General features: G+C 34.1%; 1 protein-coding gene across 1 annotated transcript in view; it reads right to left on the bottom strand.

Moving 5' to 3' along the window:
* The window catches only part of LOC149806247 (dual 3',5'-cyclic-AMP and -GMP phosphodiesterase 11-like), a 365,100-nt gene that overhangs the window by 92,603 nt on the left and 256,901 nt on the right, over positions 1-15,596 (bottom strand). Inside the window, exon 10 of the mRNA XM_089935456.1 lies at positions 8,881-9,024. Within this exon, the coding sequence (XP_089791582.1) occupies positions 8,881-9,024 (144 nt within the window). The remainder of the gene's footprint in view (positions 1-8,880; positions 9,025-15,596) is intronic.

Below are 15,596 nucleotides of genomic sequence, written 5' to 3'. Positions count from 1 at the left end.
CATTACATTATACTATGTACGATATACTCCAGTAAGAATGGATGACATTACATTATACTATGTACGATATACCAAAGTAACAATGGATGACATTACATTATACTATGTACGATATATCCCAGTAAGAATGGATGACATTACATTATACTATGTACGATATACTCCAGTAACAATGGATGACATTACATTATACTATGTACGATATACCCCAGTAACAATGGATGACATTACATTCTACTATGTATGATATACCCCAGTAACAATGGATGACATTACATTATACCATGTAGGATATACCCCAGTAACAATGGATGACATTACATTATACTATGTACGATATACCAAAGTAACAATGGATGACATTACATTCTACTATGTACGATATACCCCAGTAACAATGGATGACATTACATTATACTATGTACGATATACTCCAGTAACAATGGATGACATTACATTATACTATGCACGATATACTCCAGTAAGAATGGATGACATTACATTATACTATGTACGATATACCCCAGTAACAATGGATGACATTACATTCTACTATGTACGATATACCAAAGTAACAATGGATGACATTACATTATACTATGTATGATATACCCCAGTAACAATGGATGACATTACATTACACTATGTACGATATACCCCAGTAACAATGGATGACATTACATTATACTATGTACGATATACTCCAGTAAGAATGGATGACATTACATTATACTATGTATGATATACTCCAGTAAGAATGGATGACATTACATTATACTATGTACGATATACCAAAGTAACAATGGATGACATTACATTATACTATGTACGATATATCCCAGTAACAATGGATGACATTACATTATACTATGTACGATATACTCCAGTAAGAATGGATGACATTACATTATACTATGTACGATATACTCCAGTAACAATGGATGACATTACATTATACTATGTACGATATACCCCAGTAACAAAGGATGACATTACATTCTACTATGTACGATATACCCCAGTAACAATGGATGACATTACATTATACTATGTACGATATACCCCAGTAACAATGGATGACATTACATTATACTATGTACGATATACCAAAGTAACAATGGATGACATTACATTATACTATGTACGATATACTCCAGTAAGAATGGATGACATTACATTATACTATGTACGATATACCCCAGTAACAATGGATGACATTACATTATACTATGTACGATATACCCCAGTAACAATGGATGACATTACATTATACTATGTACGATATACCCCAGTAACAATGGATGACATTACATTATACTATGTACGATATACTCCAGTAACAATGGATGACACTACATTATACTATGTACGATATACCCCAGTAGCAATAACAAGATTTTTAAGATGGCTGCTTTCCAGTGGCCATATTTGATGTCAGATCAGCACCAATTTTATTTAAGACCAACTGGGCATCATAAAAAGCGTTTGGGTGAAACCCCACATAAATCAAACTTTCTGTTAAGGATGTGTTATACTATGAAGGTCATTAACATGACTGCCATGGTGGCCATATTAGACTTCAGATTGGCACCACTTTTATTTAAAACCAATCAGATGTCACAAGAAGCTTTCTCGTGAAAACCCTATGTTAATATAACCATCCATGTAGGAAGGTGTCAATACCAATATTTTCAAGATAGCTGCTGTAGCAGCCATATTCAACTGCAGATCAAAATAAATTTTAATTTAGGAGTAAGTGTTATGCATATTTCATTTGTATTGTGTGTTTGTTTTTGTCCATGATTATATGTGATATATATATATTTAATTTGTACTGTATCCTTGACCTTTATCCATAACTGAGGGTAGGAGTTGAGATTATGTCAAACGACATGTAGGATAAACATGTTTACTAGCTTTGAGTTCTATATACAGCCTTGTTTCTGACCTTAGAATTTTCTAGAAACAAATATCGTTTACAGTTTACAGAAATTCCCATTAAGATGACCCTCATCCTGGTCCTCAAGTTGTGTTTTTATAGTAAGGTTGATTTTATTAGAATTAATCAGTCATCAGTTTCAATTATTTCTGCATAAGGAATGGGTCTTGCACATTTTTATTTATAAGACTACACCAGATATACAAATGTAACATTATGGCAAAGTTGAAATTCACATAATTATAACTAGTGAGAAAAAACGTCATTCACACAAGGTGTTTGAAAAGTAGGTCACATTAACCAGTTTAAGAGGCAGTGGTGTATAATCCCTAAGCATGCTCCAAAATAGTTTCATAATCAATTGCAAGCAATTGAGAGCGATTTTATTCACAATGCAAATTTTAATATGGTCTCATGAGAGAAAGGTATACATGCAGGTCACACTGACATACATGGTCCCACATCTAGCATAACATAATGCACTGGCAGATCAGGGTCAATGTTACTTGTTCCACTGATTATTCCTCATAAACTGCATAGATTCAAATCTGCCAGTGATTTGGATAAATGCATCATGCAGCTGGACTCGACTTATAACCATATGTGTATGTATGTATGTATGTATATATATATGTTTGTTCATGATTGTTTTAATTGTAGCCATTATCTATAATGAAGATATTACATAGCTAATACCTGTACATAGGTATAGTTTCTATATTAGGCTAGTAAAAGTGCCTGTCAGTCAGCAGACCGTGATGAACTATGTCTGACATGGAAGAATAAAAATTTGCAAATGGTCTGTTATGATAGACAACTTGTTGCTCTGGTAGATAATAACTTATCATTGACTGAACATATCAAACATATCAGTAAAAAGGTCAATTCAAGTTTGTGGCTTCTCAGTAGGATAAGATATTTTCTCCCTGAAAGGCACAGAAAACTATTTTATAACAGTTACATACAACCCTATTTAGACTACTGTAATACAGTTTGGGGTAATTCAAATGATAAACACATAGCAAAGCTGGCACATCTTCAAAAAAGAGCATTAGGGCTAATATCAATCCAGAAAGAAAGCAAGGAAAATTTAGCTGGTAGGTTAAAAATATTGCCTACTAAAGACTGAATCTGTTTGAGAAAAGCCAAATTAATGCACAGGATATGCCATAATAGTGCTCCTGAATATTTACAATCACTATTCCAGTATAGGGTACCTTGTAATACTCCCCACCTGCGATCCATGTCTGCCAAACAGTATAAGATTCCCAAACCAAACAAGGAGTTATTAAAAAAAAGTTTCCAGTACTCTGGAACTCTGCTCTGGAATAGTATTCCAGTTGAGATTAGAAATGCCCACTCTATATCCTTCTTCCAAACACAATATATCCAGTGGCTTCAGAGATGCAGCTAAAATAAATAAATTCCTTTGTATGAGGGCCTCAAGGTAAATTAGTTCTTAGCTAATTGTGTTACTGTCTTTAAATAAGGTCATTATTATTATTGTCATTATTATTATTATAGACATATTTAATGTTGTGTTTATATATTATTTGAGAGGAAACATTTTGTTTAGGTTATTCATTGGAAATACAAAGGGCACTTTGGACTAAAATATTATTCTGGGACTACTGTGAATTATTCAAAGGAGTTTCTGGATAATGTCATTGATATGCATCAGGACTGTTGGCAGAGCAGTGCATTCAAGAATCTCAAATTTATTTCAGAACATTCAAGCCTTTTGGACTTGTGTGGAACTTTTTGGAGGGATTATTTAGATTTAATTTATAGTTATAACTTTGATAATTAAATTATCTGTTAAGTTTACAAAACTTGTTTTGTTTTGCTTCTTTCTGCTACTTACTTTATGACAGTCACTATTGAGTCATATCTATGCATAAATATATAATATGTATATTTCATTTATTATTTTGTTGGCTTCTCTTAATACACATTTGTATTTTGTACCTGACCATGTCCAAAATCTTGTTCACTAACCAGGGTTATTTATTTTGTAAACAGAATAATGCATAACTAATATTTTCATATGAGTATAGATTCAATATTAGGATCATTATCAATGGAGGTAAATATGTTTATCTTAATCTAGTGGTGTAGCTGATGTTTCCCATCTTCTTTATTATTTTAGTAATAGAGATTATCTTGTTGGCAGCTTAGAATGTTCTAGAAATAAACTTTTGACCCTCATCTTGGTACTGTTTTTGTGTCTTGGCTTTTTATATAACTTTGTTTGCTTGAAATATTACTCATTTTTGCCTTAACATCTTGAAACAGAGTCAGTCCAGTCTTATTGTTGTGTTTTTGTATTTAATTTGAGTGGAATTATTTCTTCAAATTATTATTCACTGGAAATACTATGTGCTCACATATAACATTCTTGGACTGGAACATTAATTTGGAATTATAGTCCATTCAGACAAGAACATTTTTGGATTTTTTATATGATTATGATACATCAAAAGACTGTTAGCACACTCTGTATGACTGGCATATTAGCACGCATAAGACTACAAGCACATCCACACATTCCACATTGGAATTTATTTGGGATACCAATGGAATTCAGTTGGAGCTTAATACACATAGACTTGTGACAGAACATTTAGGACTATTTGGGATTTAATTCACAATACTAAAAGTTCTTTTTAAATTTTAACTTTGTATTCTATGCAAGTAAACATTACCTGAATTTTTTAGAAATACCTATGAGCAATTCTTTAAACATCAAATGAATCTGAGGTGCAGAGTACTGCCTGAAGCATTCGCAAGACTCCATTTCAAATATACAGAATTACATCTGCATTGTTGCTAATTTTTGTGAGTGGCATCATCTGGAATTATTACATTTCAAATCATGATGTGGTTTAATTGAGCTTCTAATGTGAGGTTTTATGAATGACATGACCTGGCAGTATTAAATTTCAAGTCATGGCATGGAATAATGGAGTTTCTAACATGAGGTTTTATGAATGACATGACCTGGCAGTATTAAATTTCAAGTCATGGCATGGAATAATGGAATTTCTAACATGAGGTTTTATGAATGACATGACCTGGCAGTATTAAATTTCAAGTCATGGCATGGAATAATGGAGTTTCTAACATGAGGTTTTATGAATGACATGACCTGGCAGTATTAAATTTCAAGTCATGGCATGGAATAATGGAGTTTCTAATGTGAGGTTTTATGAATGACATGACCTGGCAGTATTAAATTTCAAGTCATGGCATGGAATAATGGAGTTTCTAACATGAGGTTTTATGAATGACATGACCTGGCAGTATTAAATTTCAAGTCATGGCATGGAATAATGGAGTTTCTAATGTGAGGTTTTATGAATGACATGACCTGGCAGTATTAAATTTCAAGTCATGGCATGGAATAATGGAGTTTCTAACATGAGGTTTTATGAATGACATGACCTGGCCATATTAAATTTCAAGTCATGGCATGGAATAATGGAGTTTCTAACGTGAGGTTTTATGAATGACATGACCTGGCCGTATTAAATTTCAAGTCATGGCATGGAATAATGGAGTTTCTAACATGAGGTTTTATGAATGACATGACCTGGCAGTATTAAATTTCAAGTCATGGCATGGAATAATGGAGTTTCTAACATGAGGTTTTATGAATGACATGACCTGGCAGTATTAAATTTCAAGTCATGGCATGGAATAATGGAGTTTCTAACATGAGGTTTTATGAATGACATCACCTGGCAGTATTAAATTTCAAGTCATGGCATGGAATAATGGAATTTCTAACATGAGGTTTTATGAATGACATGACCTGGCCGTATTAAATTTCAAGTCATGGCATGGAATAATGGAGTTTCTAACATGAGGTTTTATGAATGACATGACCTGGCAGTATTAAATTTCAAGTCATGGCATGGAATAATGGAGTTTCTAACATGAGGTTTTATGAATGACATGACCTGGCCATATTAAATTTCAAGTCATGGCATGGAATAATGGAGTTTCTAACATGAGGTTTTATGAATGACATGACCTGGCCGTATTAAATTTCAAGTCATGGCATGGAATAATGGAGTTTCTAACATGAGGTTTTATGAATGACATGACCTGGCAGTATTAAATTTCAAGTCATGGCATGGAATAATGGAGTTTCTAACATGAGGTTTTATGAATGACATGACCTGGCAGTATTAAATTTCAAGTCATGGCATGGAATAATGGAGTTTCTAACGTGAGGTTTTATGAATGACATGACCTGGCAGTATTAAATTTCAAGTCATGGCATGGAATAATGGAGTTTCTAATGTGAGGTTTTATGAATGACATGACCTGGCAGTATTAAATTTCAAGTCATGGCATGGAATAATGGAGTTTCTAACATGAGGTTTTATGAATGACATGACCTGGCAGTATTAAATTTCAAGTCATGGCATGGAATAATGGAGTTTCTAACATGAGGTTTTATGAATGACATGACCTGGCAGTATTAAATTTCAAGTCATGGCATGGAATAATGGAGTTTCTAACATGAGGTTTTATGAATGACATGACCTGGCAGTATTAAATTTCAAGTCATGGCATGGAATAATGGAGTTTCTAACATGAGGTTTTATGAATGACATGGCCTGGCAGTATTAAATTTCAAGTCATGGCATGGAATAATGGAGTTTCTAACATGAGGTTTTATGAATGACATGGCCTGGCAGTATTAAATTTCAAGTCATGGCATGGAATAATGGAGTTTCTAACATGAGGTTTTATGAATGACATGACCTGGCAGTATTAAATTTCAAATCATGGCATGGAATAATGGAGTTTCTAACATGAGGTTTTATAAATGACATGACCTGGCAGTATTAAATTTCAAGTCATGGCATGGAATAATGGAGTTTCTAACATGAGGTTTTGTGAATGACATGACCTGGCCATATTAAATTTCAAGTCATGGCATGGAATAATGGAGTTTCTAACGTGAGGTTTTGTGAATGACATGACCTGGCAGTATTAAATTTCAAATCATGGCATGGAATAATGGAGTTTCTAACATGAGGTTTTATAAATGACATGACCTGGCAGTATTAAATTTCAAGTCATGGCATGGAATAATGGAGTTTCTAACATGAGGTTTTGTGAATGACATGACCTGGCCATATTAAATTTCAAGTCATGGCATGGAATAATGGAGTTTCTAACGTGAGGTTTTGTGAATGACATGACCTGGCAGTATTAAATTTCAAGTCATGGCATGGAATAATGGAGTTTCTAATGTGAGGTTTTATGAATGACATGACCTGGTTGTATTAAATTTCAAATATGATGTGGATTAATGTAGTTTATAATATGAAGTTTTATACTTATGATCCAATTTGGGTTTATTTTGTAATTCTCTTGGATTTCCTCAGGTTATCAGCCTGTCATCAATGAAGCTTTTAAGTCCAGACTAAAACAGAAGTTCTGAATCCAATCAAATCTGGCTAAAACACAAGTTACAAGCAATACCCACAAAATCACACGTTACAAGCAATACCCATCAAATCACAAGTGACAAGCAATACCCATGAAATCACAAGTGACAAGCAATACCCATGAAATCACAAGTTACAAGCAATACCCATGAAATCACAAGTAACAAGCAATACTCATGAAATCACAAGTTACAAGCAATACCCAAGAAATCACAAGTTGCAAGCAATACCCATGAGATCACAAGTTACAAGCAATACCCATGAAATCACAAGTTACAAGCAATACCCATGAGATCACAAGTTACAAGCAATACCCATGAAATCACAAGTTACAAGCAATACCCATGAAATCACAAGTTACAAGCAATACCCAAGAAATCACAAGTTACAAGCAATGCCCAGGAAATCACAACCTGGAGCTATAGTGTATCTTCCATATCATCATTACTGATCAAATTAAATTATCATCATTTGGGTTAAACTGGGTAGCCGTCATTAAAATTAGATTATCATCACTTGGATTAAACTGGGCAGCCATCATCAAATTAGATTATAATCACTTGGATTAAACTGGAGATCATCATTCAGTTTAAACTGGGAATCATCATTCAAACTAAACTGGAGATCATCATTTGGATTAAACTGGGGATCATCATTCAGACTAAACTGGGGATCATCATTCAGACTAAACTGGGGATCATCATTCAGATTAAACTGGAGATCATCATTCAGACTAAACTGGTGATCATCATTCAGATTAAACTGGGGATCATCATTCGGACTAAACTGGGGATCATCATTTGGACTAAACTGGAGATCATCATTTGGACTAAACTGGAGATCATCATTTGGACTAAACTGGAGATCATCATTTGGACTAAACTGGAGATCATCATTTGGACTAAACTGGTGATCATCATTCAGACTAAACTTGTGATCATCATTTAGACTAAACTAGGGATCATCATTTGGACTAAACTGGAGATCATCATTTGGACTAAACTGGAGATCATCATTTGGACTAAACTGGAGATCATCATTCAGACTAAACTGGTGATCATCATTCAGATTAAACTGGGGATCATCATTCGGACTAAACTGGGGATCATCATTTGGACTAAACTGGAGATCATCATTTGGACTAAACTGGAGATCATCATTCAGATTAAACTGGGGATCATCATTCGGACTAAACTGGGGATCATCATTTGGACTAAACTGGGGATCATGGTAGCTCAGTTGGTAGAGCATTTGACTCATAATCCAAGGGTCAGGGGTTCAATAACCACCCAGGCCAGCCTGGGTTGACTGCCTGATGCATCTTGGGAAAGGATCCCATTATATCAGTATGATATAGCCTACAACAGCTTAAAACCAACATAAGACATGCAAAAAATCAGATTAAACCTTCATGTCTGCAGGAGATTCAATATCACTAGGACATATTCTGTCTGACCTCTCACTTATATTTACCTCAAAAAGATGCTCATCATTTTTGTTGAATGGCATTCCATCCAACTTGTTGATCAACTGTGCTACCCCTAAAACTCGTCCCTGAGCATTTCGAATTGGCATGCAAAGAATAGACTGGGTCCTGTAGCCAGTTTCAAGGTCAGTCTGAAAAAAAAAGAGATTTTTGATAATATGGCACTTTTAGGAAATCCAGCAAGATTTTGAGAATGCCACATGCAGTGTGATTCTCAGTAGTGTTTTGCTTGACTCCAGTTATTTGATACAACTGCAAGTTGTACACTAATTACTGATATTTTTTATTCCCGTGTTGTGCACAACTAATTGATTTTTTTTGTACCTGTGTTGTGCACCACTGATTGATTATTGGTACCTGTTGAGTTGTACACTAATGACTGATTATTTGTACCCATGAGTTGTAAACTACTCATTAATTATTTGTACACTACTTATTATTTGCACCTGTGCTATATACTACTAATTATTTGTACCTGTGCTGTACACTACTTATTTGTACCTGTGCTGTACACTTATTATCTGTACCTGTGCTGTACACTACTGATTATTTGTACCTGTGCTGTACACTACTTATTATTTGTACCTGTGCTGTACACTACTGATTATTTGTACCTGTGCTGTACACTACGTTTTATTTGTGCCTGTGCTGTACACTACTGATTGATCATCTGTACCTATATTATACACTAATTTCTGATTATTTGTACATGTGAGCTGTATACTAATGATTACTTAGTTGTACCTGTGTTGTATAGTAATGACTATTTTTTTCCTGGGTTGTACACTAATGATCAATTATTTTCACGTGTGTTGCACATTACTGGTTATTTGTACCTGTGATACTGATGATGGACATTTTCTAACTGACTTAATTCTAAGTTAATATTTACTGAGGAAACAGTACAACGTTAAATGGCCACTGTGTTACGCTTGTACCTGAAGTAGATTATATTATATCATATGCAAGTGCTTACATAATGTGAAAACATTGAAAAAAAATGTATCTGTAATACAAGTCTTTATAATACAAATGCTATTTAAATAATTGAAAGACCGCTCTGGTGGTCTAGTGGTTAGAGCATCCGCCTCAGATGCGGGAGGTCAAGGGTTCAATCCCCGGCCGAGTTATACCAAAGACTTACAAAAATGGTACTAACAGCTGCCTCGCTTGGTGTTCAGCATTAAGAGGTTAGTGTTAGGACTGGTCAGCCTGGTGTCAGGATAATGTGACTGGGTGGGACATCATGCTACATGTCTGCAGCATGATGCCCCAGTGCTAGACATCACTATAAACTGCCACACTGCAGACATTGTAGCGATATGACTGAAAAATTGTTAAAGCTATCTTAAAAAATCCAAATCACACACACACACACATAAATAATTGAAAACAACTGTAAGTGTAACACAAATTTTTATATAATATAAATGCTATTTAAATAATTGAAAACATTGTTGTTGTTGTTGTTGTGGGGTTTAACGCCATTTTTCAGCACGATAGGCTATACATGGCGGCCAGTATTAATGGTGGAGGAAGAACCCAGAAAACCCCAGAAAGAACCACCGACCCAATAGAAGCTACTGGCAAGCTTTCTCACATGCCCACATTGGCTGAATCTTAGACTCGAACCGCCGCAGACAGAGGTGAGATGGCAGTGATCCGTAACGAAGAGCGCTTTAGACCACTCGGCCACTCGGGGCCCCTAAATAATTGAAAACAACTGTATATGTAACATAAGTCTTTATATAATACAAATGCTATTTAAATAATTGAAAACAAATGTATATGTAACATAAGTTTTTATGTAATACAAATGCTATTTAAATAATTGAAAACAAGTGTATATGTAACACAAGTCTTTATGTAATACAAATGCTATTTAAATAATTGAAAACAAGTCCATCTGTAACACAAGTCTTTATGTAATACAAATGCTATTTAAATAGCTTCAAAAATGTAATAAGAAACAAACAGAAATATTGAAATGATAAAATTAATTTTATAATTTTTTTTAAAAATTATATTTTCTCTTCCTCTTTCCATTAAATTATAAAATTGTTGGATGATATGAAAATGATTACACCAAAATATCTAAGATGCTAATCATGCATGTATATCCTGTAGCATTTCACAGTATGACATGATTCCCTTATGTGTGTGTGTGTGTGTGTGTGTGTGTGTGTGTGTGTGTGTGTATATATGTACAATGTGTATTGTCACTCATGATTATAGTTAGTAAGGGTTATTTAGTTAATAATATTTTAAAAATACTACATATCAACTGTAAGTTTGCTTTGTAAGATGAGTCATTATCAAGTGCATAGATACATTCATAAAGTTTCAAAGTTGAGTTACACTATTGTTGATGTAAACATCATTTGATCAAACAAGAGCATGAGTTCTCAAAACAGCCAGACTGACCTAACTTCTGATTGGTGAGAATCTGATCTTGTTTACTAGTTGAAATCATTCTAGAAGGAATATGTGTCTTTTATTTGTTTCTGGAACTATGACTTAGCTTTTTATATAAGAGATTACATAGAATTAGGCATTCTTATTAGTAGTCCCAGTCTTGGAAGTTATTCAGTTATAGTTGACAGGATTGATTCATTTATTTAATATAATCATTTGTCGGATTACAGTGCTCAAAATATTCAGATTATGTGGAATTATAGCTGTCAAGGAATTACTGTAAATTCATTTAAAGACATTTTTGGTTTATATCATAGTGATTTTATGTACTGTTAATACATCAGTACACTACAGGACATCATACATCATTCAGAATACCACTTGAACTCATTTGGATCACTTAATAGAATATTTTAGACTATTTTTGATTTCATTCATCATACTGTAAGTTATTTTTACTTTTTTATTTTGTATTATAAGGAAATAATTTATATTTTCAATTTTCAAAACTTGTTGGTTTTCACTACTTGATACTATTTTATGACCACAGAAATGTAATATTGTAATTACACCAAAATATCAAGATGCTAAGAGTATTTCCAGCATTATGTGAAGTTACAATTATAATTATGTGATGTTTTGAATGTAATTATGTGATGTTATGAATGTAATGACACCCAAGCATATATCCTTTAGTAAGTCATGACATTATATGATTGGAACTACAGTCAAATATCCATGACGCTAAGAATATACACAGAATGAGAAAACCTCCATTTCCAAGATAAAGCCCCTCATGATACACAGTACAAGTATGCAATAATCTACCTCTCCAAGATGAATCCACTCATGATACACAGTACAAGTATGTAATAATCTACCTCTCCAAGATGAATCCACTCATGATACACAGTACAAGTATGTAATAATCTACCTCTCCAAGATGAATCCACTCATGTCACACAGTACATGTATGCAATAATCTACCTCTCCAAGATAAAGCCCCTCATGATACCTCTCCAAGATGAAGCCACTCATGATACACAGTACAAGTATGCAATAATCTACCTGTCCAAGATGAAGCCACTCATGACACACAGTAGATGTATGCAATAATCTACCTCTCCAAGATGAAGCCTCTCATGATACACAGTACAAGTATGCAATAATCTACCTGTGAAAGATGAAGCCACTCACGATACACAGTACAAGTATGCAATAATCTACCTGTCCAAGATGAAGCCTCTCATGATATACAGTACAAGTATGCAATAATCTACCTGTCCAAGATGAAGCCTCTCATGATACACAGTACAAGTATGCAATAATCTACCTGTCCAAGATGAAGCCTCTCATGATACACAGTACAAGTATGCAATAATCTACCTCTCCATGATGAAGCCTCTCATGATACACAGTACAAGTATGTAATAATCTACCTCTCCAAGATGAAGCCACTCATGACACACAGTAGATGTATGCAATAATCTACCTCTCCAAGATGAAGCCTCTCATGATACACAGTACAAGTATGCAATAATCTACCTGTGAAAGATGAAGCCACTCATGATACACAGTACAAGTATGCAATAATCTACCTGTCCAAGATGAAGCCTCTCATGATACACAGTACAAGTATGCAATAATCTACCTGTCCAAGACGAAGCCTCTCATGATACACAGTACAAGTATGCAATAATCTACCTGTCCAAGATGAAGCCTCTCATGATACACAGTACAAGTATGCAATAATCTACCTGTCCATGATGAAGCCTCTCATGATACACAGTACAAGTATGTAATAATCTACCTCTCCAAGATGAAGCCACTCATGACACACAGTAGATGTATGCAATAATCTACCTCTCCATAAAAAGTCCCACATGATACACAGTACATGTATGCAGTAATCTACCTGTCCAAGATGAAGCCACTCATGACACACAGTAGATGTATGCAATAATCTACCTCTCCAAGATGAATCCACTCATGATACACAGTACAAGTATGCAGTAATCTACCTGTCCAAGATGAAGCCTCTCATGATACACAGTACAAGAATGCAATAATCTACATCTCCAAATTCAAACCCTTTTTGATACATAGTACAAGCTAATCTACACCTCCAAATTCAAACCCCTTTTGATACATAGTACAAGCTAATCTACATCTCCAAATTCAAACCCCTTTTGATAATAGTACAAGATAATCTACATCTCCAAATTCAAACCCCTTTTGATACATAGTACAAGATAATCTACATCTCCGAATTCAAACCCCTTTTGATACATAGTACAAGATAATCTACATCTCCGAATTCAAACCCTTTTGATACATAGTACAAGATAATCTACATCTCCAAATTCAAACCCCTTTTGATACATAGTACAAGATAATCTACATCTCCGAATTCAAACCCCTTTTGATAATAGTACAAGATAATCTACATCTCCAAATTCAAACCCTTTTGATACATAGTACAAGATAATCTACACCTCCAAATTCAAGCCCTTTTTGATACACAGTACAAGATAATCTACATCTCCAAATTCAAACCCCTTTTGATACATAGTACAAGATAATCTACATCTCCGAATTCAAACCCCTTTTGATACATAGTACAAGCTAATCTACACCTCCAAATTCAAACCCCTTTTGATAATAGTACAAGATAATCTACATCTCCAAATTCAAACCCCTTTTGATACATAGTACAAGCTAATCTACACCTCCAAATTCAAACCCCTTTTGATACATAGTACAAGCTAATCTACATCTCCAAATTCAAACCCCTTTTGATACATAGTACAAGCTAATCTACACCTCCAAATTCAAACCCCTTTTGATACATAGTACAAGCTAATCTACATCTCCAAATTCAAACCCCTTTTGATACATAGTACAAGATAATCTACATCTCCAAATTCAAACCCTTTTTGATACATAGTACAAGATAATCTACATCTCCAAATTCAAGCCCCTTTTGATACATAGTACAAGATAATCTACATCTCCAAATTCAAGCCCCTTTTGATACATAGTACAAGATAATCTACATCTCCAAATTCAAACCCCTTTTGATACATAGTACAAGATAATCTACATCTCCAAATTCAAACCCCTTTTGATACATAGTACAAGATAATCTACATCTCCAAATTCAAACCCCTTTTGATACATAGTACAAGATAATCTACATCTCCAAATTCAAGCCCTTTTTGATACACAGTACAAGATAATCTACACCTCCAAATTCAAGCCCTTTTTGATACACAGTACAAGCTAATCTACATCTCCAAATTCAAGCCCTTTTTGATACACAGTACAAGATAATCTAAATCTCCAAATTCAAACCCCTTTTGATACATAGTACAAGATAATCTACATCTCCAAATTCAAGCCCTTTTTGATACACAGTACAAGATAATCTACATCTCCGAATTCAAACCCCTTTTGATACATAGTACAAGATAATCTACATCTCCGAATTCAAACCCCTTTTGATAATAGTACAAGATAATCTACATCTCCGAATTCAAACCCCTTTTGATAATAGTACAAGATAATCTACATCTCCAAATTCAAACCCCTTTTGATACATAGTACAAGATAATCTACATCTCCAAATTCAAACCCCTTTTGATAATAGTACAAGATAATCTACATCTCCAAATTCAAACCCCTTTTGATACACAGTACAAGATAATCTACATCTCCAAATTCAAGCCCCTTTTGATACATAGTACAAGATAATCTACATCTCCAAATTCAAACCCCTTTTGATAATAGTACAAGATAATCTACATCTCCAAATTCAAACCCCTTTTGATAATAGTACAAGATAATCTACATCTCCAAATTCAAACCCCTTTTGATAATAGTACAAGATAATCTACATCTCCAAATTCAAACCCCTTTTGATACATAGTACAAGATAATCTACATCTCCGAATTCAAACCCCTTTTGATACACAGTACAAGATAATCTACATCTCCAAATTCAAACCCCTTTTGATAATAGTACAAGATAATCTACATCTCCGAATTCAAACCCTTTTTGATAATAGTACAAGATAATCTACATCTCCAAATTCAAACCCCTTTTGATACACAGTACAAGCTAATCTACATCTCCAAATTCAAGCCCTTTTTGATACATAGTACAAGATAATCTACATCTCCAAATTCAAGCCCCTTTTGATACACAGTACAAGCTAATCTACATCTCCAAATTCAAGCCCTTTTTGATACATAGTACAAGATAATCTACATCTCCAAATTCAAGCCC

The sequence above is a fragment of the Sinohyriopsis cumingii genome, chromosome 2, assembly GCF_028554795.1.
Source record: "Sinohyriopsis cumingii isolate HCF-2022 chromosome 2, ASM2855479v2, whole genome shotgun sequence".
Lineage (NCBI taxonomy): Eukaryota > Metazoa > Mollusca > Bivalvia > Unionida > Unionidae > Sinohyriopsis > Sinohyriopsis cumingii.
The sequence above is the reverse complement of the archived record's forward strand: the minus strand, read 5'-3'. Positions and strand labels throughout refer to the sequence as shown.